This window comes from Erpetoichthys calabaricus, chromosome 17 (genome assembly GCF_900747795.2).
Source record: "Erpetoichthys calabaricus chromosome 17, fErpCal1.3, whole genome shotgun sequence".
Lineage (NCBI taxonomy): Eukaryota > Metazoa > Chordata > Cladistia > Polypteriformes > Polypteridae > Erpetoichthys > Erpetoichthys calabaricus.
The window spans coordinates 52,192,027-52,213,116 of NC_041410.2; the positions used below are offsets into that span (position 1 = coordinate 52,192,027).

The 21,090-nt window shown below is 38.6% G+C and overlaps 1 protein-coding gene across 2 annotated transcripts in view; it reads left to right on the forward strand.

Moving 5' to 3' along the window:
- Positions 1 to 21,090, forward strand: part of bbs4 (Bardet-Biedl syndrome 4) — a 69,480-nt gene that overhangs the window by 13,021 nt on the left and 35,369 nt on the right. Inside the window, exons 2-5 of one of the 2 annotated variants that reach the window (XM_028823431.2) lie at positions 4,595 to 4,646; positions 5,880 to 5,959; positions 16,469 to 16,532; positions 17,160 to 17,271. In XM_028823431.2, coding sequence (XP_028679264.2) covers positions 4,595 to 4,646; positions 5,880 to 5,959; positions 16,469 to 16,532; positions 17,160 to 17,271 — 308 coding nt within the window. Of the gene's footprint in view, positions 1 to 4,594; positions 4,647 to 5,879; positions 5,960 to 16,468; positions 16,533 to 17,159; positions 17,272 to 21,090 lie in introns of those variants that run through there. The other variant, XM_051920325.1, reaches the window with a different exon arrangement.

Here is a 21,090-nt window from a genome sequence, read left to right on the forward strand (position 1 = left end):
GCTGTGGGGATGTTTTACAGCAGCAGGGACTGGGAGACTAGTCAGGATAAAGGGAACGATGACTGCAGCAATGTACAGAGACATCCTGGATGAAAACCTGCTCCAGAGCGCTCTTGACCTCAGACTGGGGCGACGGTTCATCTTTCAGCAGGACAACGACCCTAAGCACACAGCCAAGATATCAAAGGAGTGGCTTCAGGACAACTCTGTGAATGTCCTTGAGTGGCCCAGACTTGAATCCGATTGAACATCTCTGGAGAGATCTTAAAATGGCTGTGCACCGACGCTTTACGTCCAGCCTGATGGAGCTTGAGAGGTGCTGCAAAGAGGAATGGGAGAAACTGGCCAAGGATAGGTGTGCCAAGCTTGTGGCATCATATTCAAAAAGACTTGAGGCTGTAATTGCTGCCAATGGTGCATCAGCAAAGTATTGAGCAAAGGCTGTGAATACTTACGTACATGTGATTCTCAGTTTTTTTATTTTTAATAAATTTGCAAAGACCTTAAGTAAACTTTTTTCACGTTGTCATTGTGGGGTGTTGTGTGTAGAATTCTGAGGAAAAAAATGAATTTAATCCATTTTGGAATAAGGCTGTAACATAACAAAATGTGGAAAAAGTGATGCGCTGTGAATACTTTCCGGATGCACTGTAGTTGGCGAAATGGAACATATAGCCGGTCTCCTTTTAAAATGGCTGAATCTCGCAACAAAAGTTCTCTTTTTTACCTTCTTAAAATAACAGGGATGTGCTGTTTTGTAATATGAGTATAATTTCAAGACGTGGATCAGTGCTCAGTAACACTTTTGATTAAGTTATAAGACTTCTTCATTTACCTGTGGAATTGTGTACCCTTACACCTCATTGTAAGCTGCAAGAACAAAGTGTTTTTAAAATTATTTAAAAAAAATACTTCACTTTAGAACACAAAGTTATAAGTAATGTATACAATTATTGTGAAGAAATAATATTGACTTGAAAAATATTGAACTCATCGTTGGAAGTGTGAATTTTGAAGCCACTCACTGCAGGGCTCTGTTCTGCCTTCCTCCCAATGCAGCAGCCAGTCTTTTAAATGTAGTCCAGGGGCCTCATGTATAAACGGTGCGTACGCACAGAAATGTTGCGTACGAACGTTTCCACGCTGAAATCGCGATGTATAAAACCTAAACTTGGCGTAAAGCCACGCACATTTTCACGGTACCTCATACACTGGCGTACGCAATTTCTCCACTTGGTTTTGCAGACTGGCGGCACCCAGCGTCCAAGCAGTGCTACTGTTCCTGTGTGGTCACCCTTTCTTTCTTAGACCCACATTCCTGACGCAGCTTTATAAATACAGTAATCCCTCACCTATCGCGGGGGTTACGTTCCAGAGCCCCCCGCGATAGGTGAAAATCCGCGAAGTAGCGACCTATATTTATTTTATTTTTTATACATATTTTAAGGCTTTATAAACCCTTCCCACACTCTTATAAACCTTTCTCACTCTCTTGTTAACCTTTCCCACGCTCTTATAAACACTTCCTATGCTCTTAAACACTTTCTACATTCTTAAACACCTCAGACCAACACTGCACACTGCACACAGCGATCAGACGTCAATGTGTCTGCACTCGCTTTGTGAAGGGGGGCAGCTGAACTCACGCTGAGCAAAAATGGACTTTGTGCTGCGTCTGCCAAAATGCCTGCTTCTCGCTCTGCGTGTTCAGAAGAAGGAGTGTGTGTGTGTGTGTGTGTGTGTGTGTGTGTGTGGGTGTGTGAGAGCTGAACGCACCTTCGCTCAAACCCCCCCTCCCCGGAAGCGCAGTAGGCTCCTGCCACTTCGCATTGTCAAGGGGGTGGGGAGCTGAATGAACGCTAAGGAGAAGTGGACTTTGTGCTGGCTTTGTGCTGCTTGTCGCTCTGCGTGTCAATAATTTTAAGCCTGTACATCACCAATTTTCCTGTCTCACTGTCTTGTCTTGCGTGAAGTTAAAATGTTTTATAATAGTGAGATGTTACTCATATCCTTAGCCCGACATCCACATATCATATGTGTTAACAAAGTGTGTTTTTTAAGTTTACATGTGTTTAAAGCATGTGGGATGGGTATTTTAAGGCTTAAACTATAACAATGTTTATTTATATGGTCTTTCTATATCGCGGATTTTCTCCTGTTGCTGATGGGTCTGGAACATAACTTCCGCGATAGGCGGGCAATCACTTGTATTTAAAAACCCGCGAAGTCGTGAATCCGCGAAAAGTGAACCGCGAAGTAGCGAGGGATTACTGTACACTGAAATTAACTGCATATTGTTTATTAGTGTAATGCATCTGATTGTAATTAACCTGTAGCAATATAATGGTCCAGGGAATAGCCATAGTATTCCAAATACCATAACTGTTTTAACGTTGTTATGCTCACTGCATCTTCTTCTTCTTTCAGCTGCTTCCGTTAAAGGGTTGACACAGCGGATCATCTTTTTCCATATTACTCTCACTGCACCACTCTGAGTATTTATATCACTGTATCTGAGTGGGGAATCACAGCAGCAGCTGATCAGAAAGAGAATTATCGGTATATAGTTTCAAACACACACTACCTCAGCCACGGCAAAATGCGTCAAAGCCTTTCCTGTACGGACCTCGCGTTTCAGAAACAGTTTCATTCCAAGAACTATAAACGCACTCAATCAGTCCATCAGGTGCTCCTTGTAGAACTGTTTGTACTTATAAGTACAATTACCCCACTGTAAACTTGCACTACAATTATAATATTGCACAGCCTGCGCCACTTTATAAAGCACGTATGATGACGATATCATTTTTAAGATGAAATGCAGCAAAATATGTTGCTTATAGTATACAGATAAAACTTTAACTTCATTTAAATAATCTGTATTGTTAATAATTAAACATGTGAGGACACGGTGCCGCAGTGCTAGCTAGTTCACGGATAGCTCCTGCGCTGTATTATTGCTGGTGCTGACGCAACACTGGAAGGATAGATGGATAGAATAATTAAACATGTACTACGAAGATATTTCAATGTTCCTTAAAAGTTTTGAAGAATCTGCGTTCTAAGCTTACAGATGGCTTAACGTCTATTACAGAGCTGATTGTGTGGCAATTGGGTATTTGGAGAAAGAAAAGTAAGGACAGGAATTGGAGGTTAGTACGTTTGAAAGAGACAGTACTTCTGTAATAAATTATTTCATCGAAGGTCGCACATGGCGCAGCAAGCCTCTTGCGTGAGATATGAACAATCACTGCGCCACCGTGTTCCCATGTTTAAATAACATGCTTTCATTCCTATCATCGTGAAAAAGATATCACGTATATATCTCAGTATTTTAATTATTCAGAGAGCTGTAATATCACGAATGTAATGGATTCTGTGTCCTGTCGGAGAAAGAGAAAGAACGGAAGCACGTAGTGATTCACACACAGAGCACATAGAAGATCAAACACGGAACAAAGCATTTAACATGCTACTTGAGAAACTAGTAAATTAAACGATTTTAAGATGAAGTTTATGATGATCTACTTTAATGACAAAATAAACTACGTGATTAAAGTGGAAATTTTGAGATTAAAGTTGACATTTCGTGCTTTTTTCCCACTGTGTGCATATTTTTTTTCTCTGTACCCTAATAAGCTTTCATATGACACTCAGATGGTCCGCTGCGAGTCACCTTTTCACGCCGACTTTGATATGTAACAACTTCTTTATTTTATCGGGCACTGTGCGACTTTGTGAACTTGAGCTTTCGAGTTTCTCTGACACTATGTCACTCGATCAACATTCTTTTGTTGATTATACCACTGTTTAAACCAACAAATAGTACGTTTTTCCTTTGCCTCCACTTGGTATTCACTGAAATTCTTATATTTTCTCCCGTGCTTTTCCCATTGTCTTTTCACAGAAGGCTATTTATATAGATTTGCACATTCAAAGAGGCATAATTCTGGGAGGAGTTGGGGCGGGAGAGAAGGCGAGTGCACGTGCGTTTCTTTTCACACTGATCGGGATTTATGTAGTGGAAGAACGTGAAAGTTTGTGTACGCACAGATTCCTGCATCTGGATTTTTCTGTGCGTACGCACATTCCCGCTTTTGTGCTTACGCCATGTTATAGTGTGAGTTCTATGCACGGCATATACATGAGGCCCCAGGTCTCCAGTCAGCTCTTGAAATAATGCAATCTATATAATCTTAGTAAGAGGCAGATATAGTGAAAAACATTCTTTTTGTTTTATTTTTTCTTTTATACACACTAAGCGGACACTCCTATTTAATACTTGTGATTATAGAAATTCACTGTAGCTAATGCCAGTATTCAGAAATTTTCTGGTGACTTTATTTTAATGAGGCTCGTATTTGACATCATCTGCTCTGACCTGACCTTGAGCAGCAAACTGTTGCTTCTAATTGTTGAAGAAAATTATATGTAAGAAATGACAGAACTAGAAAAAAACGTTCTTTTCTCTATGTTCCGGTTAAAAAATAGGCAGACTGGGTAGACTTTACTGGAGTCTAATGTCTTTGTGAACATTCAGTGATGTTAAGTTAGTGTTTATAAAATAACTAATTCTAATTATTGTTTTCTTTAGAGTCTTCAGCTTCCAGTTTCTACTGATTATAAGAGACCACGATCAAAAAAAGGTATGTTTAAAAATTGTTTTAATGTTTAAATTTTCTTCATTATTTGTTTGTAGTGAATTATGGGTAGTTGTGAAAAACCATACAACCACTTGTAAAGATTAAATGAATCAGACTTTCAGCAGGATTTGGTGCATTTGACAATAAGAATAACCTACAAAACTTCACAAGCATTTTTAGTGGGCATGAACTGTAATGGAGACTCGGCTAGAAGTTGAATTTAAACAAAGATGTAACCTGTCTTCTCTATGGATCATACGTCATTCTTAAATGTAAATGGTTATCTCTGAGTTGTCCTTACCAAGACTCTTCTCCCTAGCATGCTGTCTAAAGCCCAGTTGATACTCTGCGCTCCTTTGTCGCACTTCTCTTCTGTAGCTCGCTGTCTGTTATTTCAAAATGAAGAATAATGTGACTTGTCGTTGAAATTTAGAAAAATGCTCCCTGCCACCGTGACTTTTATTAAATTGGAGTCTACTTTTTGAAAGTTTTTTTCATTAAAAACTTGAAGTTGATTTTTTTGTGAAAGCAGTACTTCCTCCATTTATGAAATATGGAGAAAGTGAAAAGATGAAGGATTTAGGGGTTCTAATCTTTGCCAGTGCATTCTGTTGATTTTTCTAGAATAGTGTATGCTGGATGGAATATATGACACAGTAGAACAATAACAGGTACAAGGTTTGGGATATCTAATTATGTTGCATGTTACTAAACTAAAAGTTTTGGTTGCTATTTTTGAATTTGGTTACAGCCACTGTGTCCTCATGGAAAAAGAGATTTGAGATCATCTGGTTTAAAACATCCCAACTACAGAAATACTCTATAGTATGAATTGTTTAAACAGACTTATATTTGTGCCTTTACAGCATTTTGCCAGAGTAACATACTTCGTGTTACACTGATGGCGATCCAACACATTTGCTTTTACACCACGCTGCCTGCCTGATGTTGTCTGAAATTCACTCAGGCACATAAGAAAGCAACACCTGCTGAAAAAAAATGCTTTGTGCAACTTGACATTAAGTTAAAAGAAACTTAAACAAATCATAGAAAAATAAATGATGAAGATAATTTGCAAAATTATTCAGAAATGAAGTTTGCAATATGAGGGAAGTGTATAAAGTAACTATTGTAGCGGAAAAACATTTTAAACAAGTAATTTTCATTGCACAAATTATAGTGTATTGGTAGTGTCATTATGTTGACAGTTTCATGTCTTTCTTATTTTTCCTGCAGTACAAGAGTTACCAATTTTGGAAAGAAGGAACTGGTTGATTCATCTTCACTATATCCAGAAGGATTATGAAACCTGTAAGGTAGTTAACCATTTGCCATATAAGAATGTACAAACTGTATGAGAAATGGATAAGATGTCCCTTTATATTAAATAAAGAAAAAAACAGTAGTTTATGAAACAAAAAGCCAAAGCTCAGCTTTAGAGCGAATATTTTTGCTATTTTCTATTGGGGCTTCCCTTATGCATAATTTCTCCACACTTGGCTACATTTAGTACATTTTTATGAGAATTACCGCTGAACCAGCTTGCAAACTTATACATACTTAAAAAATGTGAAGGTGTAATTATGGCAAAATGTTCAGCAAAGTATTAACTTCATTGGCATTAAGGTGTGTGACTTGGGCTTGGAATTCAGTGCTAATCCAGTTAAGCTTGAGTCAGGCTTGGGGTTTTGTGTAATCATCCACTTTACAGTCCAAAGCAAAAATAATTCGGGAGAGCGTTCTGTCTTCATCTAATGGATGAAATAACATCTGGCTGAACTGTTGTCGAGTCGACTGACAGTGATAACGATGTGAAGTGGTCACCAGACATTGACAGTGAAACTGACCCCTATTTGGTAGATTCTGACATGACAAGTTTTAGTGATGTTTGGTGTTGGCTTCATGCTACTGCTAACAATCCTGCGCCTCACTGTTGCCAATTTACAGGTAACTCTGGTCTAAAGATGTCTGTTGATCATGTTTATCTGGACTATTTTCGATTTTTCAATGATAGTCTGGTGGAGAAAATGTTATTCTGAGCAGTGTCAGAAAGTCACGGTAAACTATCTGCTTGTTACAGTCACTGGCAGCCTGTCATTGTTTTTCAGTCTCCTGATACTGCAGGGCATTGTGGGTAAACCAGTGCAGAGATGGTACTGGTCCACAAGCCAGTTGTTGCAGACACCCATTTTTTGGCAAAGTTATGAGGGAGTGATGTTTTTTTACTCGTTATGAAATACCTTCATTTTACTAATAATGATGACTATGACAAAGCCACTAATTCAACACTGAAACTGTACAAACTGTGGGGTGTGTATCACACTAACATCAAAAATGTACAGAAGGTGTGTGTTTGGATTGTGACATAAGTATAGATGAAAGTCTTGTATTTTACAAATGCTGTGCAAAGTGAGCTCTAGGTACATTTATAACTTGCTACTTTACACCAGTGGTTTTCAACGTTTAGTCCTGAAGGTTCCCCGTGGCTGCAGGTTTTTGTTCCAGCCAGCTTTTCAATCAGTCAGTCATTGTTGCCTTTAATTGGTCTCATTGTTTAATTAGCTGACAGGTTTTTTTCTTTTTATTTTGCATTTAGAAATTTGCAGTAGTGTCAGATTTACATATTTAAAAAAAATAACACATACTGGTATTTTGTTTTCTATATCCTTTTTTTATTTTATATAATAATTTTATTGTAATCATTCCATACAAATAGATCAATTTATAACAAAAAAAAAATTGAAGACAAATCAAACCCCACCCCTGAGAAGGAGAGCTTAGCCAAAGGAGAATTGCTTAGGGCTTTTTAATTAGGCAACAATAAACAAAAGAAAGGAAGAAATATATATACAGTGGTGTGAAAAACTATTTGCCCCCTTCCTGATTTCTTATTCTTTTGCATGTTTGTCACACAAAATGTTTCTGATCATCAAACACATTTAACCATTAGTCAAATATAACACAAGTAAACACAAAATGCAGTTTGTAAATGGTGGTTTTTATTATTTAGGGAGAAAAAAAAAATCCAAACCTACATGGCCCTGTGTGAAAAAGTAATTGCCCCCTGAACCTAATAACTGGTTGGGCCACCCTTAGCAGCAATAACTGCAATCAAGCATTTGCGATAACTTGCAATGAGTCTATTACAGCGCTCTGGAAGAATTTTGGCCCACTCATCTTTGCAAAATTGTTGTAATTCAGCTTTATTTGAGGGTTTTCTAGCATGAACCGCCTTTTTAAGGTCATGCCATAGCATCTCAATTGGATTCAGGTCAGGACTTTGACTAGGCCACTCCAAAGTCTTCATTTTGTTTTTCTTCAGCCATTCAGAGGTGGATTTGCTGGTGTGTTTTGGGTCATTGTCCTGTTGCAGCACCCAAGATCGCTTCAGCTTGAGTTGACGAACAGATGGCCGGACATTCTCCTTCAGGATTTTTTGGTAGACAGTAGAATTCATGGTTCCATCTATCACAGCAAGCCTTCCAGGTCCTGAAGCAGCAAAACAACCCCAGACCATCACACTACCACCACCATATTTTACTGTTGGTATGATGTTCTTTTTCTGAAATGCTGTGTTCCTTTTACGCCAGATGTAACGGGACATTTGCCTTCCAAAAAGTTCAACTTTTGTCTCATCAGTCCACAAGGTATTTTCCCAAAAGTCTTGGCAATCATTGAGATGTTTCTTAGCAAAATTGAGACGAGCCCTAATGTTCTTTTTGCTTAACAGTGGTTTGCGTCTTGGAAATCTGCCATGCAGGCCGTTTTTGCCCAGTCTCTTTCTTATGGTGGAGTCGTGAACACTGACCTTAATTGAGGCAAGTGAGGCCTGCAGTTCTTTAGACGTTGTCCTGGGGTCTTTTGTGACCTCTCGGATGAGTCGTCTCTGCGCTCTTGGGGGTAATTTTGGTCGGCCGGCCACTCCTGGGAAGGTTCACCACTGTTCCATGTTTTTGCCATTTGTGGATGATGGCTCTCACTGTGGTTCGCTGGAGTCCCAAAGCTTTAGAAATGGCTTTATAACCTTTACCAGACTGATAGATCTCAATTACTGCTGCTATTGGCAGATGGCTGAGAAGCTACCCAACTTACTTTCTTTCTCTCTCTCTCTCTCTCTCGCGCTGACGTAGAGGGTGTGAGCAGGGGGGCTGTTCGCACACCTAGACGATACGGCCGCTCGTCTAAAAATGCTGAAAGATTATCTTCACGTTGCTATCTTTTGTGCAGCTGCTTCCTGAAACGACATGCTGCACAGTGCTTCGCATACTTAGAAGCTCGAAGGGCATGTATTGATTTTTGACTGAAAAACAAACTCTGTCTGTCTGTCTCTCTCTCTCTCTCCCTGCTCCTGACGGAGGGGGTGTGAGCTGCCGCCTTCAACAGCTTTGTGCTGCGGTGCTTCGCATACTTAAAAGCCAAACAGCCCTATTGATTTGTTTGCTAGAGATTGTTTTCTCTATCTATGTGACATTCTGTGCTCCTGACACGCACTCCTTTGAAGAGGAAGATATGTTTGCATTCTTTTAATTGTGAGACAGAACTGTCATCTCTGTCTTGTCATGGAGCACAGTTTAAACTTTTGAAAAAGAGACAAATGTTTGTTTGCAGTGTTTGAATAACGTTCCTGTCTCTCTACAATCTCCTGTGTTTCTGCGCAAATCTGTGACCCAAGCATGACAATATAAAAATAACCATATAAACATATGGTTTCTACTTCGCGGATTTTTTTATTTCGCGGGTGGCTCTGGAACGCAACCCACGCGATGGAGGAGGGATTACTGTAATATAAAACATCGTTTTCCCACTGACTTATCAGAGGAGAATTAGGATTCTTCCAATTTAACAAAATAAGTCTGCGTGCCAAAAGTGTAGTGAATGCAATCACCGTTTGCTTGTCCTTCTCCACTTCAAGTCTGTCTGGAAGAACACCGAACACATCTGTTAAAGGGTTAGGAGGGATTGTGACCCCAAGGCTGTCTGAAAGGCACTTAAAAATTTTGGTCCAAAATGATGTTAGTTTGGTGCAGGCCCAAAACATGTGTCCCAGTGAGGCAGGAGCTTGGTTGCAGCGTTCGCAGGTTGGATCTTGCCCTGGAAACATTTTGGACAGTTTTAAGCGAGACAGATGAGCTCGATATATAATTTTTAGTTGAATAATTCTGTGCTTTGCTACCTTCCACTCCTTTTCTGATATATTGATTAAGAGATCTTTTTCCCAATGTCTTCTTGGGTCTTTGAAAGGTAGGGACTCTAATAAGATTTTATATAATGTGGAAATGGTGTTTAATTCCTCGAAATTGAGCAGTATTTTTTCCAGCATGGTGGAGGGTATGAGGTGAGGAAAATCGGGCAGTTTCTGTTTAACAAAATTTCTAATTTGAAGATAGTGAAAGAAATGTGTAGCTGGGATGTTAAATTTGGAACATAATTGTTCAAAAGATGCAAATATGTTGTCTATATAAAGATCTCTGAGCATTTTAATCCCAAAACTTTTCCAGGTATTAAAAACTGGATATGTTTGCGAGGGTTGAAAGAGGTGGTTCTCTTGCAGAGGTGCCATGGATAAAAGATTTTCCTTTTTTTTTTTCCATCATGCTTTCTAAGTTGGTTCCATATTCTGAGTGAGTAAAGTACAATTGGGTTATTAGTATATTTGCGATAACTTGCATTTATTGGAGCGCAGAGCAGGGAGTATAAAGAAGTACTACAGGATTTTACTTCTATTGTGAACCAAGCCTGTGTGTGTTCATTTTTTTGTGTCCAGGTTTTTATGGCTTGTATGTTTGCTGCCCAGTAATAAAACTGAAAATTAGGTAAAGCCATGCCACCTTCTGGCTGAGTTCTTTGTAGGGTTGCTCTTTGGATACATGGGTGTTTTGAGTTCCAAATGAATGAGGTTATTGTTGGATCTAATTGCTTAAAAAACGATTTATTGATATATATTGGAATGTTTTGAAATAAAAAAAGAAGTTTAGGAAGGATGTTCATCTTAACAATGTTAATTCTTCCAGCTAGAGTGAGATGAAGGGTTGACCATCTACGCAAGTCTTGCTTAATTTTTTCCACACAGACGGCAAAATGTTGTTGATAAAGAGCTTTATGTTTACTTGTGATATTTACCCCTAGGTATTTAAACTGATCTGCTATGGTAAAAGGTAGGGTGTCCAATCTAATATTATATGCTTGTGAATTCACTGGAAAGAGTATACTTTTATTCAGATTAATTCTAAGACCAGATATCTTTTGAAATTCTGTGAGTGCTGTTAAAACTGCAGGCACAGTGTTTTCTGGGTCTGATATATATAAGACCATATCATCTGCATAAAGAGAAATTTTCTGTTCCAGTCCTTCTCTGATAATCCCCTTTGTCTGATAAGAATTTCGACAGTGAACCGCCAGTGGTTCAATGGCGATTGCAAACAGCAGTGGTGACAAGGGACATCCTTGTCTGGTACCACGTTCTAGCTTAAAGTAGTCTGAACAAATGTTGTTAATACAAACTGAAGCTTCTGGATTGGTATACAGTAGTTTGATCCATGCACAAATATTCAGGCCAAACCCAAATTTCTCCAATGCAGTGAAAAGGTAATTCCATTCAATCATATCAAATGCTTTTTCTGCGTCTAATGATAGTAACATCTCTGGGGTGTTTGATTTTGCTGGTGAATATATAACATTAAACAAGCGTCGGAGATTGGAAGATAGGTGTCGGCCTTTAATAAATCCCAGTTTGATCCTGTGATATTACCGAGGGCAGCACTTTCTCCATCCTTCTAGCTAGAATTTTTGAGAGTATCTTAACATCATTATTCAGGAGTGAAATTGGTCTGTATGATGCACATTGTAACAAGTCCTTATTTTGTTTAGGAAAGACGGTGATTAATGCTTGATGAAATGTTTGAGGTAGTATTTGGTTGTCTCTAGCTTCTGTAAATGTTGCCAATAAGAGGGGAGCTAGCTGAGTGGAGAATTTCTTATAAAATTCTACGGGATAACCATCAGGGCCTGCTGATTTCCCGCTTTGAAGTGACTTTATAGCATCTAGTAATTCTGTTAGCATCAGAGGTTTATCCAGTTCCTCAGCACTTAAAGCATCTATTTGTGGTGTCTGTAATGCATTAGATTGTGTGTTGTCTTCTTTGAACTCAGTAGAATATAAGGATTTATTATAATCTCTAAATGCGTGCATTATATTTTTATGGTCAGTGATTTCTTGTCCATTCGTGTTGGTAATTACTAGTATTGCATTGCGAACTTTTTGTTTGTGAATTTGTTGAGCTAAAAGCTTATTAGCTTTTTCTCCGTGTCTTGACTTATAAATAAGTTGTTCAGTTTCTTTAGTTGTTAAGATGTTAAGTTCTGTATGCAGGGCCTGACTTTTCCCGTGAAGAGCTTCACTTGGACTCCTGGCTTGTTCTTCATCTATTTTAGTAATTTCGCTTCTTAGCTCTGTCACTTTCTTGGTTTCTAATTTATTTCATTGGGAAAGATATGAAATAATCTGTCCTCTTAAGAAAGCCTTTAGAGGTTCCCAGAGTGTTCCTGCAGAAACCTCTGTGGGCGTGTTTGTCTCTAGGAAGAAGCTGATTTGTTTGGATATAAATTCTGTGCAGTTCTCGTCTGCCAATAGAAGAGGGTTAAGACGCCATCTGCGAGGTGAGTGTGAGGGGCTTAATGATTTTAGCTCCAAGACTAGAGGGGCATGGTCGGAGATAACAATTGTGTCGTATTTGCACGATTTAATCGTAGGCAGGAAATTATTATCTATAAAAAAAATAATTCTTGAGTAGCTATGATGCACTGGTGAGTAGAATGAATATGATCTTGAGTTTGGGTTAAGAAACCTCCAGGGGTCTGATAAGTTGTGGTCAGTTAAAAACTGTGTAATTGTCTTTGCAGTGTTAGATGTTGTCCCCCCTGTCACAGGAGTCCTATCTAAGAGTGGATTTAAAACACAATTAAAGTCCCCAGCCATTATAATTTTATGAGTGTTCACATTGGGAATGGATGCAAATAGATTTTGCGTGAATTCCTTATCATCGACATTGGGTGCATAAACATTTATCAAAATCATTTTACTGTTAAATAAGTTGCCCATGACCATCACATATCTCCCTTCAGGGTCCGATACTACATCTGATGCTACAAATGGAACTGTTCTGTGTATGAGAATTCCCACCCCTCTAGTTTTCTTTATAAAGGTAGAATGGAACATTTGGCCAGTCCAGTCTTTTTGTAGTCTGAACTGATCCTTGCTTAGTAAGTGGGTCTCCTGTAAAAATACTATTTTAGCGTTTAAGCCTGTTAGGTGAGAGCATACTTTCTTTCTCTTTAATTCGTGATTCAGGCCTTTAACATTCCAGCTCACAAAGTTAACTGTCCCATCATGGAGACATTGATTGAGTTTTTAATGTCATTTTATAGTCTTAACTGGTAGTGAGGCAGTTTTAATCTTAATTTCAAAATTCCCCATGAGTTATTGCATTTTAGCCTATTGTTGCATTGATATTTATAGTTATAAGGATTAGAAGAATAGATTAGACATAGCCTGCTCTCCTTCTCTCCCCCCCTTTATTCCCCCCCCCCCCCATTTTGCCTCCCCACATGAGGCTTGATCCCACTCCGCGATGTCCCGGTCCTCTGACATACAAAGAGACAGAGTACGTCCAAAACAAAACAAACCCCACCCCGCAGCGGCATTTGAGAATTAAAACAAAGAGATATCTATTGCAGCTGAATTCTAAATACTATCTGCTGAAAATATAATCATTAACAGTCTTTAAGCTTAAAATAATCTTCAGCAATTTTAAGATATTAAGATAATAAAAGAATGAACCCTGAGAATGATTTTAAAAAGTAGTCTAGGATAAACATAGTAAATCCTAATGTAATAGTATAAATGTAATAGTAATGTAATAGTAGAAATAGCAATAAACCAAGAGTATGATGTTAAACAGTCTACTTTAAGGTAGTAAAAAAAAAAAAACAAAAAACCAAACCCTACTTTAATTACTTCCACACTCGCGTCTATAACTGTAATTAAGACATAAACATATAATGTCCAAGTAAAGAAAAGGATGTATAATTATAATACCAGTCGCTTTAAAAGTGGATCCGACCTCCAATGACCGGTCCTTCCCATGCCTTGACAGAATACGGCTCCTTATTAACTTTCAAAAGAGTGTCGGAAACAGCTTCTTTAGTTCCTTTTCAGCTTCCTCCTTGCTTGAAAATACATAATATTGGTCTTGAACTTCCACTTTCAGTTTGGCGGGATACAAGAGGCTGTATTTGATATCGGCTTTCTGTAGCAACTTTTTAATTTTAAAGTAGGCTGCACATTTTGCAGGTTTTAATGGTGAGAAGTTGGGGAAAATACGAATAAGATTATTTTCAAATATAATCTCTTGCTTGTGTCTGAGAAGTGTCATCACATCAAGCTTACATCGTAATCGCTCAAAGCAGACAATAAAAGACCTAGGTTTAAAGGTGCTTGATCTGTATATGCAATAAACTGCTGCTATCTCAATGTCGAGTTTAAAATCATCTCCAATTATTTTAGAGAGTAATTCTACTGCAAATTTCACTGGGCTTGGGCTTTCTCGTTTCTCAGGTATACCCATCAATTCTTATATTATTTCTTCTGCACCCATCTTCCAGGGCCACAAGTCTGTCTCCGAGTTTTTTGCATTCAGAATTCGCAGCTGTAGCTTTTTCATCGGCGTTAGATGCCAATTGTTCCGCTGTTTCAACTTGAGCCGTGAATGCCTGCTTAACGTCATCCAGCTGATCAGTAACGTCATTAATCTGGTCGGCAAGTATTTTCAGTTTGGATCTATTTTCTTCGATGTGTTCCTCTAATTTCTCCAACATGCTTTTAAAGTTCACGTCAAAACGTTTAAATAGACGCGTTTCCCGGTCTTTGTTATCCTTCTTAAGTTCAATGTTAGACTTCTTAAGCTCATTCTTGTTATCCTTCTTAAGCTCATTTATGGCCGTAGCCATGGTAGTGGCCAGTGTAGCGATCATCTCTTTCAGTTCGGACAGTTCGTTTCGGATTTCGTGCTCCGCGAGTGGAAATGCAGCTCCTGTTACAGCAGGTGCTGCGGGCTCGCGATGAGTAGATGAGAGCACATCCTGCAGGGCCTTTTCGAGTCTCAAATGATCCTCAGAATCGGCGATCCATCGCGACCTGTATCACTTGCACCTTCGCTCCCATTTTCACTCTCGACTGGAGACGATACAATGGAGCGGGGTCCCAGGATATCTGCGCATTCGTCTGCCTGTTCCAGGTCAGTCTCCGAGAGGCCATACCTTGCACTCGGGCCAGATGTCTGTCCAGACTTTGATACAGCTTTAAGTTTCTTTTCCAGTTCTTTCTGACTTCTTGTTACTCATGCTTGTATATTGTAGTGGAAGTTCCTTGGTCGGGTTAAATACAGGATACCTCTAAATAATATGAAATACGTGGGAAAATAAAGCAGCTGCTAGCGGAGCTCTGCTTCAGACATCCATCTCCTATAACGGAGATCCTTAATTGCTTATTTTGTGGGTTTTTTTTTATTTATTCATTTTTTTTACCTATTTTTATTTCACCTTTTCTGTGGAGTTTCTTTTCTTAATTGTATCTGAATACCGACAATGATGGTCAGAACAGACAGCAGCACAGATGATTCTAAAAGGAGCGACTACTTCAGTGTTACCCACTTGTATGCTTATTGGTAAATAATTGTCTAAATAACAAGAACATTAAAAATAATATATTTCAACCTTTAAAGAATTCATTCTTACCTAACACATATAAACTCCTGCTTTGTTTAATAAAGTACAGCATAACCAGTTTGTAATTTCCAGATGGTTGTAAAAAAAGAGAAACTTGGAAATGATGGCTTTGTTAATTAAGGTAGGACTCCGAGTAAAAGAAGAAAGGGCTGGAGTAAAAACCTGCAGCCACAGGAGGCCACGGGGACTGAACTTAAGAACCGCTGCTTTACACTGGTAGAGGGCCCAAGTGGGATGGCAGGTATAGTCTGTACTATCGTGGCGGTCCGGCACTAACATTCGACTCTGTCATGTGCAAGAAACAAAAACACTATTAAAAAAAATCTTTCAACATCTGCTCAAACAGTGTCTATGTGCTTTGGTTACTGTTTCAACACGTGTCACTTGAAGGACGAAATCTGAATCAGTACAGTGGTGGACACTAGACGTACCTTTCATACTGTGATTATGCTGAAGTTTTGGTTTTGACGTGTTTCTGTTGCACATAACATTTTTGTTGTTAAAAAAATTAATTGCCTTTGGCTCATTTTTTAGGGAGGTAAACAACACTAAGGAGGCTACAATTATGCAAACATCAACATCGTTTCTTAAGATTTACTTAAGAAGAAGAGGAGGAGGAGGCAGCTCATTGTTAAATGATTTTTTTAGAAATATTAATTTTGAAATGAAACTTTCTCCTCTTGTATTGTGTAATCACTATTTACTGTTTTATAATACTGAGCCTTTCTCAATACCTTTCTACTTTTTGATTACCTTCTTCCACTTTGTTGAAGGTTTACTTGGCCTTTTGTACATATGAGCAGTTTCTCCCTGTTGTCTTGTACAAAAATTCTGTAAAACTTCTCACTTTCCTTGTTTCACAAATGACCTTTACCAATGAGATAGTTCCCCTCTCTGAAACCTTAGTTTCTTTGTAACCTTTTGAGATACAGTATATTATTAGATTATTTTTTTATGCTGATGGAGTGGAAAACAAGCCGTCTGCTCTGTGAAATGCAGATTCTTCATAACTTGTTCAGTTAATGGTACTGCCTTTTTTTCAGGCTATTATTAAAGAACAGCTTCAGGAAGCTCAGGGGACATGTGAATATGCAGTGTATGTACAAGGTAAGCACTCAAGAATGTTAAAGTTACTTCATATAGCAGTGATCCACATATCTGCAATACTCGAATCAATTTGCAGTCAATGACACTGCCTGTATTTATACTGTTTGATATAATAAGACCAACATGGCAGAGTAACATCAAGAGACTTTTGACAAATCTTAGGTCTCATTGTTTCTGAAATAATTACTTTTTTCCTCATTCTCCGTTCATCCATTTATTGTCTCACCTGCTTTTCCAATTAAGATTTAGGAGCAGGTGCCTGTCCTAGCAGCTTTGGGTCCAAGGCTATAACCAATTCTGTACAGGGAGCCAGCTCGTCGGCATACATTCTCTCACACACACACACACACACACACACACACACACACTCTCACACTCCTCTCCTCTCACCCAGCACACACGTCTTTGAGATATGGGAGTAGAACCCACTCTGACAAAGCCACCAACATACAATCTCGGCACAGGCAGAGCCAAGCCTGCATTCTAATTTAGGATTCTGAAGCTGGGATGCAGTAGCGCGTTTTATTTCGAACAAGGTGAATTTATTTAGTGTATTTCTTCACAGAAACTGCATTTTTTGCACATATCTTAATTAATTATTATTCACATCTAAACACTTTTTTCCAGCACTTATATTTCGTCTTGAAGGCAAGATACAAGAGTCATTGGAACTATTTCAGACGTGTGCTATTCTAAACCCTCAAAGCTCTGACAATCTAAAGCAAGTTGCAAGATCTCTGTGAGTAGAATTTTATGGTTGTTATTTGTTATCTAATATTATATAGCTTTATATTTCATAGATTTTTTTTTCTTAAGCAAACTCAAACTAATGCAGTAGCTGTTATAGCCCAAAATTAATTTTGATTTGGATTCCAAGCCTCTCTTTATTAGAGATAACCATTCACTTTTTGGAAGCTCTGCCTCTGGCAACGTCTGTGCATAGGCTGGTGGTTTGCATAAGATGTTGGGGGGGACAGACATAATCAAGCAAAGTGTTGTGAGAGGGAGTATGCTGATATATGGCAGCATGATCACAATTATTTTTATTTGCACTGTAAATGTGCTTTATTCAAGTCTTGATTCTTCATTTAATACAAACTGTGCACACATGAAAGTTATTCTGTATTGTTCAAGACAAGACAACACTCTTGGTCTCCTTTTTTATCATTGCAGTGGAATAACACCGCAGTTCAAAGAGGATGAGTGTAAAGATAAAGTTTATAAAGATAAACAAAAGTCAGTGTGTTTGTGAATCTGGGTATTACAGTCACAGAGAGAATTAAGTGTTTACTCAAACAGAATGTTAATTTTGTTATGTAGCTCATTAAGAAGGACCTCATGAAATGGTCTAATATATAAATGTCACTCATAAGGAGAATTAATTCCATTAAATTTTATACAACAACAACGACATTTATTTATATAGTATATTTTCATACAAAAAGTAGCTCAAAGTGCTTTACATAATGAAGAAAAGAAAAATAAAAGACAAAATAATTAAAATAAGACAACATTAGTTAACATTGAAAAGGAGTAAGGTCCGATGGCCAGGGTGGACAGAAAAAACAAAAAAAAAACTCCAGAAAGCTGGTTGAAAAAATAAAATCTGTAGGCGTTCCAGGCCACGAGACTGCCCAGTACCCTCTGGGCATTCTACCTAACATAAATGAAATAGTCCTCTTTGTAGTTAGGGTTCTCACGGAGTCACTTGATGCTGATGGTCATACAGACTTCTGGCTTTTAATCCATCCATCATTGTTGGAACATCATGGTGCTTTGAGTAGATGGTGGTGGTTGCGTCACCACCAAAAGGACACCGGAAATGGAAACAGAACAGAGAGTAGGGGTTAGTACAGATTTTAGAGCCACCATGAATAGTTATTATAATGAATTGGATATACAGAGTATCAGGATTTAAATTTCAGTGAAGTTATGAGAAGGCCATGTTAAAGTAATGTGTTTTCAGCAGTTTTTTAAAGTGCTCCACTGTATTAGCCTGGCGAATTCCTACTGGCAGGCTATTCCAGATTTTAGGTGCATAACAGCAGAAGGCCGCCTCACCACTTCTTTTAAGTTTTGCTCTTGGAATTCTAAGGAGACACTCAGTTGAGGATCTGAGGTTATATTACATTACTTCTATTTTTTATGTATATAACATTACTTCTATTATGTATTTTATTTTATGTTCATATATTTTATTTCTATTTATGTTTTATGTTAGTTTGTTCTATTTTTGTAAAGCACTTTGGCCACAGCATTACAATGTTTGTTTAAATGTGCTATATAAATAAATTGACATTGACATTGAATATAAGACGTCAGACATTCCGATATATAAGATGGGGCGAGATTATTTAAGGCTTTATAAACCATAAGCAGAATTTTAAAGTCAATCCTGAATGACACAGGTAACCAGTGTAGTGACATCAAAACTGGAGAGATGTGCTCGGATTTTCTTTTCCTGATTAGGATTCTAGCAGCTGCATTCTGCACTAGTTGCAAACGATTTATGTCTTTTTTGGGTAGTCCTGAGAGGAGTGCGTTACAGTAATCTAGTTGACTGAAAACAAACGCGTGAACTAATTTCTCAGCGTCTTTCAATGATATAAGAGGTCTAACTTTTGCTATGTTTCTTAAGTGAAAAAATATTGTCCTAGTGATCTGATTAATATGCGATTTAAAATTTAGATTACAGTCAACAGTTACCCCTAAGCTTTTTACCTCCGTTTTGACTTTTAATCCTAATGCATCCAGCTTATTTCTAATAGCCTCATTGTATCCATTATTGCCAATCACTAAGATTTCAGTTTTCTCTTTATTTAACTTGAGAAAGTTACTATTCATCCATTCTGAGATACAAGTTAGACATTGTGTTAGTGAATCAAGAGAATTGGGGTCATCAGGTGCAATTGATAAATACTGCTGTGTGTCATCAGCATAGCTGTGGTAGCTCATGTTGTGCCCTGAGATAATCTGACCTAATGGAAGCATGTAGATTGAGAAGAGCAGCGGACCCAGGATAGAGCCTTGTGGAACACCATATAGGATATCATGTGTCTTTGAGTTGTAATTACCACAACTGACAAAGAATTTTCTCCCTGCCAGGTAGGATTCAAACCAATTTAAGACGCTGCCAGAGAGGCCCACCCATTGACTAAGGCGATTTCTAAGAATATTATGATCAATGGAATTTTACTTAAGAAAGGCAGGTTAGAGATGGGTCTAAAATTTTCAAGAGCAGAGGGGTCGAGATTATTTTTCTTAAGTAGGGGTTTAACTACAGCAGTCTTAAGACAGTCTGGAAAGACCCCCGTATCTAATGACGAATTTACTATGTCAAGAACATTATTAATTAGCACGCCCGATATTTCTTTGAAAAAATTTGTTGGTATTGGGTCAAGGACGCAGGTGGAGGGTTTCATTTGAGAAATTATTTTATGTAAATCAGGTAAATCTATCCTAGTGAAAGAGTTTAATTTGTTTATAACGGAATACTGGGGTTTAGGAGGATCCTTAGTGTTGGGGAGATATACTATGTTATTTCTAATATCATTAATTTTTTGATTGAAAAATATAGCAATAGCCTCACAGGTTTTACTGGAAGTACTTAGGAGGCATTCCTTTGAGTTACCTGGGTTTAACACATGATCAATCGTCGAGAATAAGACTCTGGGATTACTAGCATTGTTATTTATAATCTTAGAGAAATAGCAGCGCCTCTCAAGACGGACTGTGTTATTGTATTCTTTTATTTTAACTTTTAATATTTCATAGTGGATAGTTAGTTTAGTCTTCCTCCATTTACGCTAAGCTCTATGGCATGTTCTCTTTAAATCAGACACTCTTTGGGTCTTCCATGGTATAACAATGCTAGACAGGACAGTTGGGGATCAGAACTGGTGTGGTGCTGAGGCGTCACCCACTGCACGGCAGCACTCGGATCACGGAACATGGAATGTCTTGTCTCTCCGGCATGATGATCATCTTCCTCTGCTGTCAGAGGAGCTCCGTAAACTCCACATTTCAGTGGCGACCCTCTGAGTTGTGCAGACCTAGGGACTGGCCAGACGTCTGTAGGTGGGTACACCTTATATTGGTTTGGTCGCTTTGATGGCTGTCATACTTGGAGAGTAGCTGTTGCTGTAGTGGAACAGCTCCTTCCGATGGTGTCCGATGTCACTCTTTTGAACACTCTTTTCTGACCGCGGTGAGTGATGTCTCGGTGAGGGACACATTTTATTTGTAACTTCGTTCAGTGGTTGATGGGTGCCTGCAAGGTGACACTCTTCTGGTGATGGGTGATTTCATTGCAACCACTGGCACTGACAGGGCTGACAATGAGGATTGTCTTGGTCTGTGTGCGTCTGGCAACCATGGTGAAAGTGGTTCCATGTTCCATGACTTTGCAAAAGGTCTGAGGATGCAGATCACTGGATCCTGGTTCCTGCACCATGAGCTTCATCGTTGGACTTGGTACTCCAATACTGGTGGTGTGGCAAAGGAGATCAAACACATCCTCATGGGCAGACACTGGAGGCTCTTACAAAACTGCAGGGTC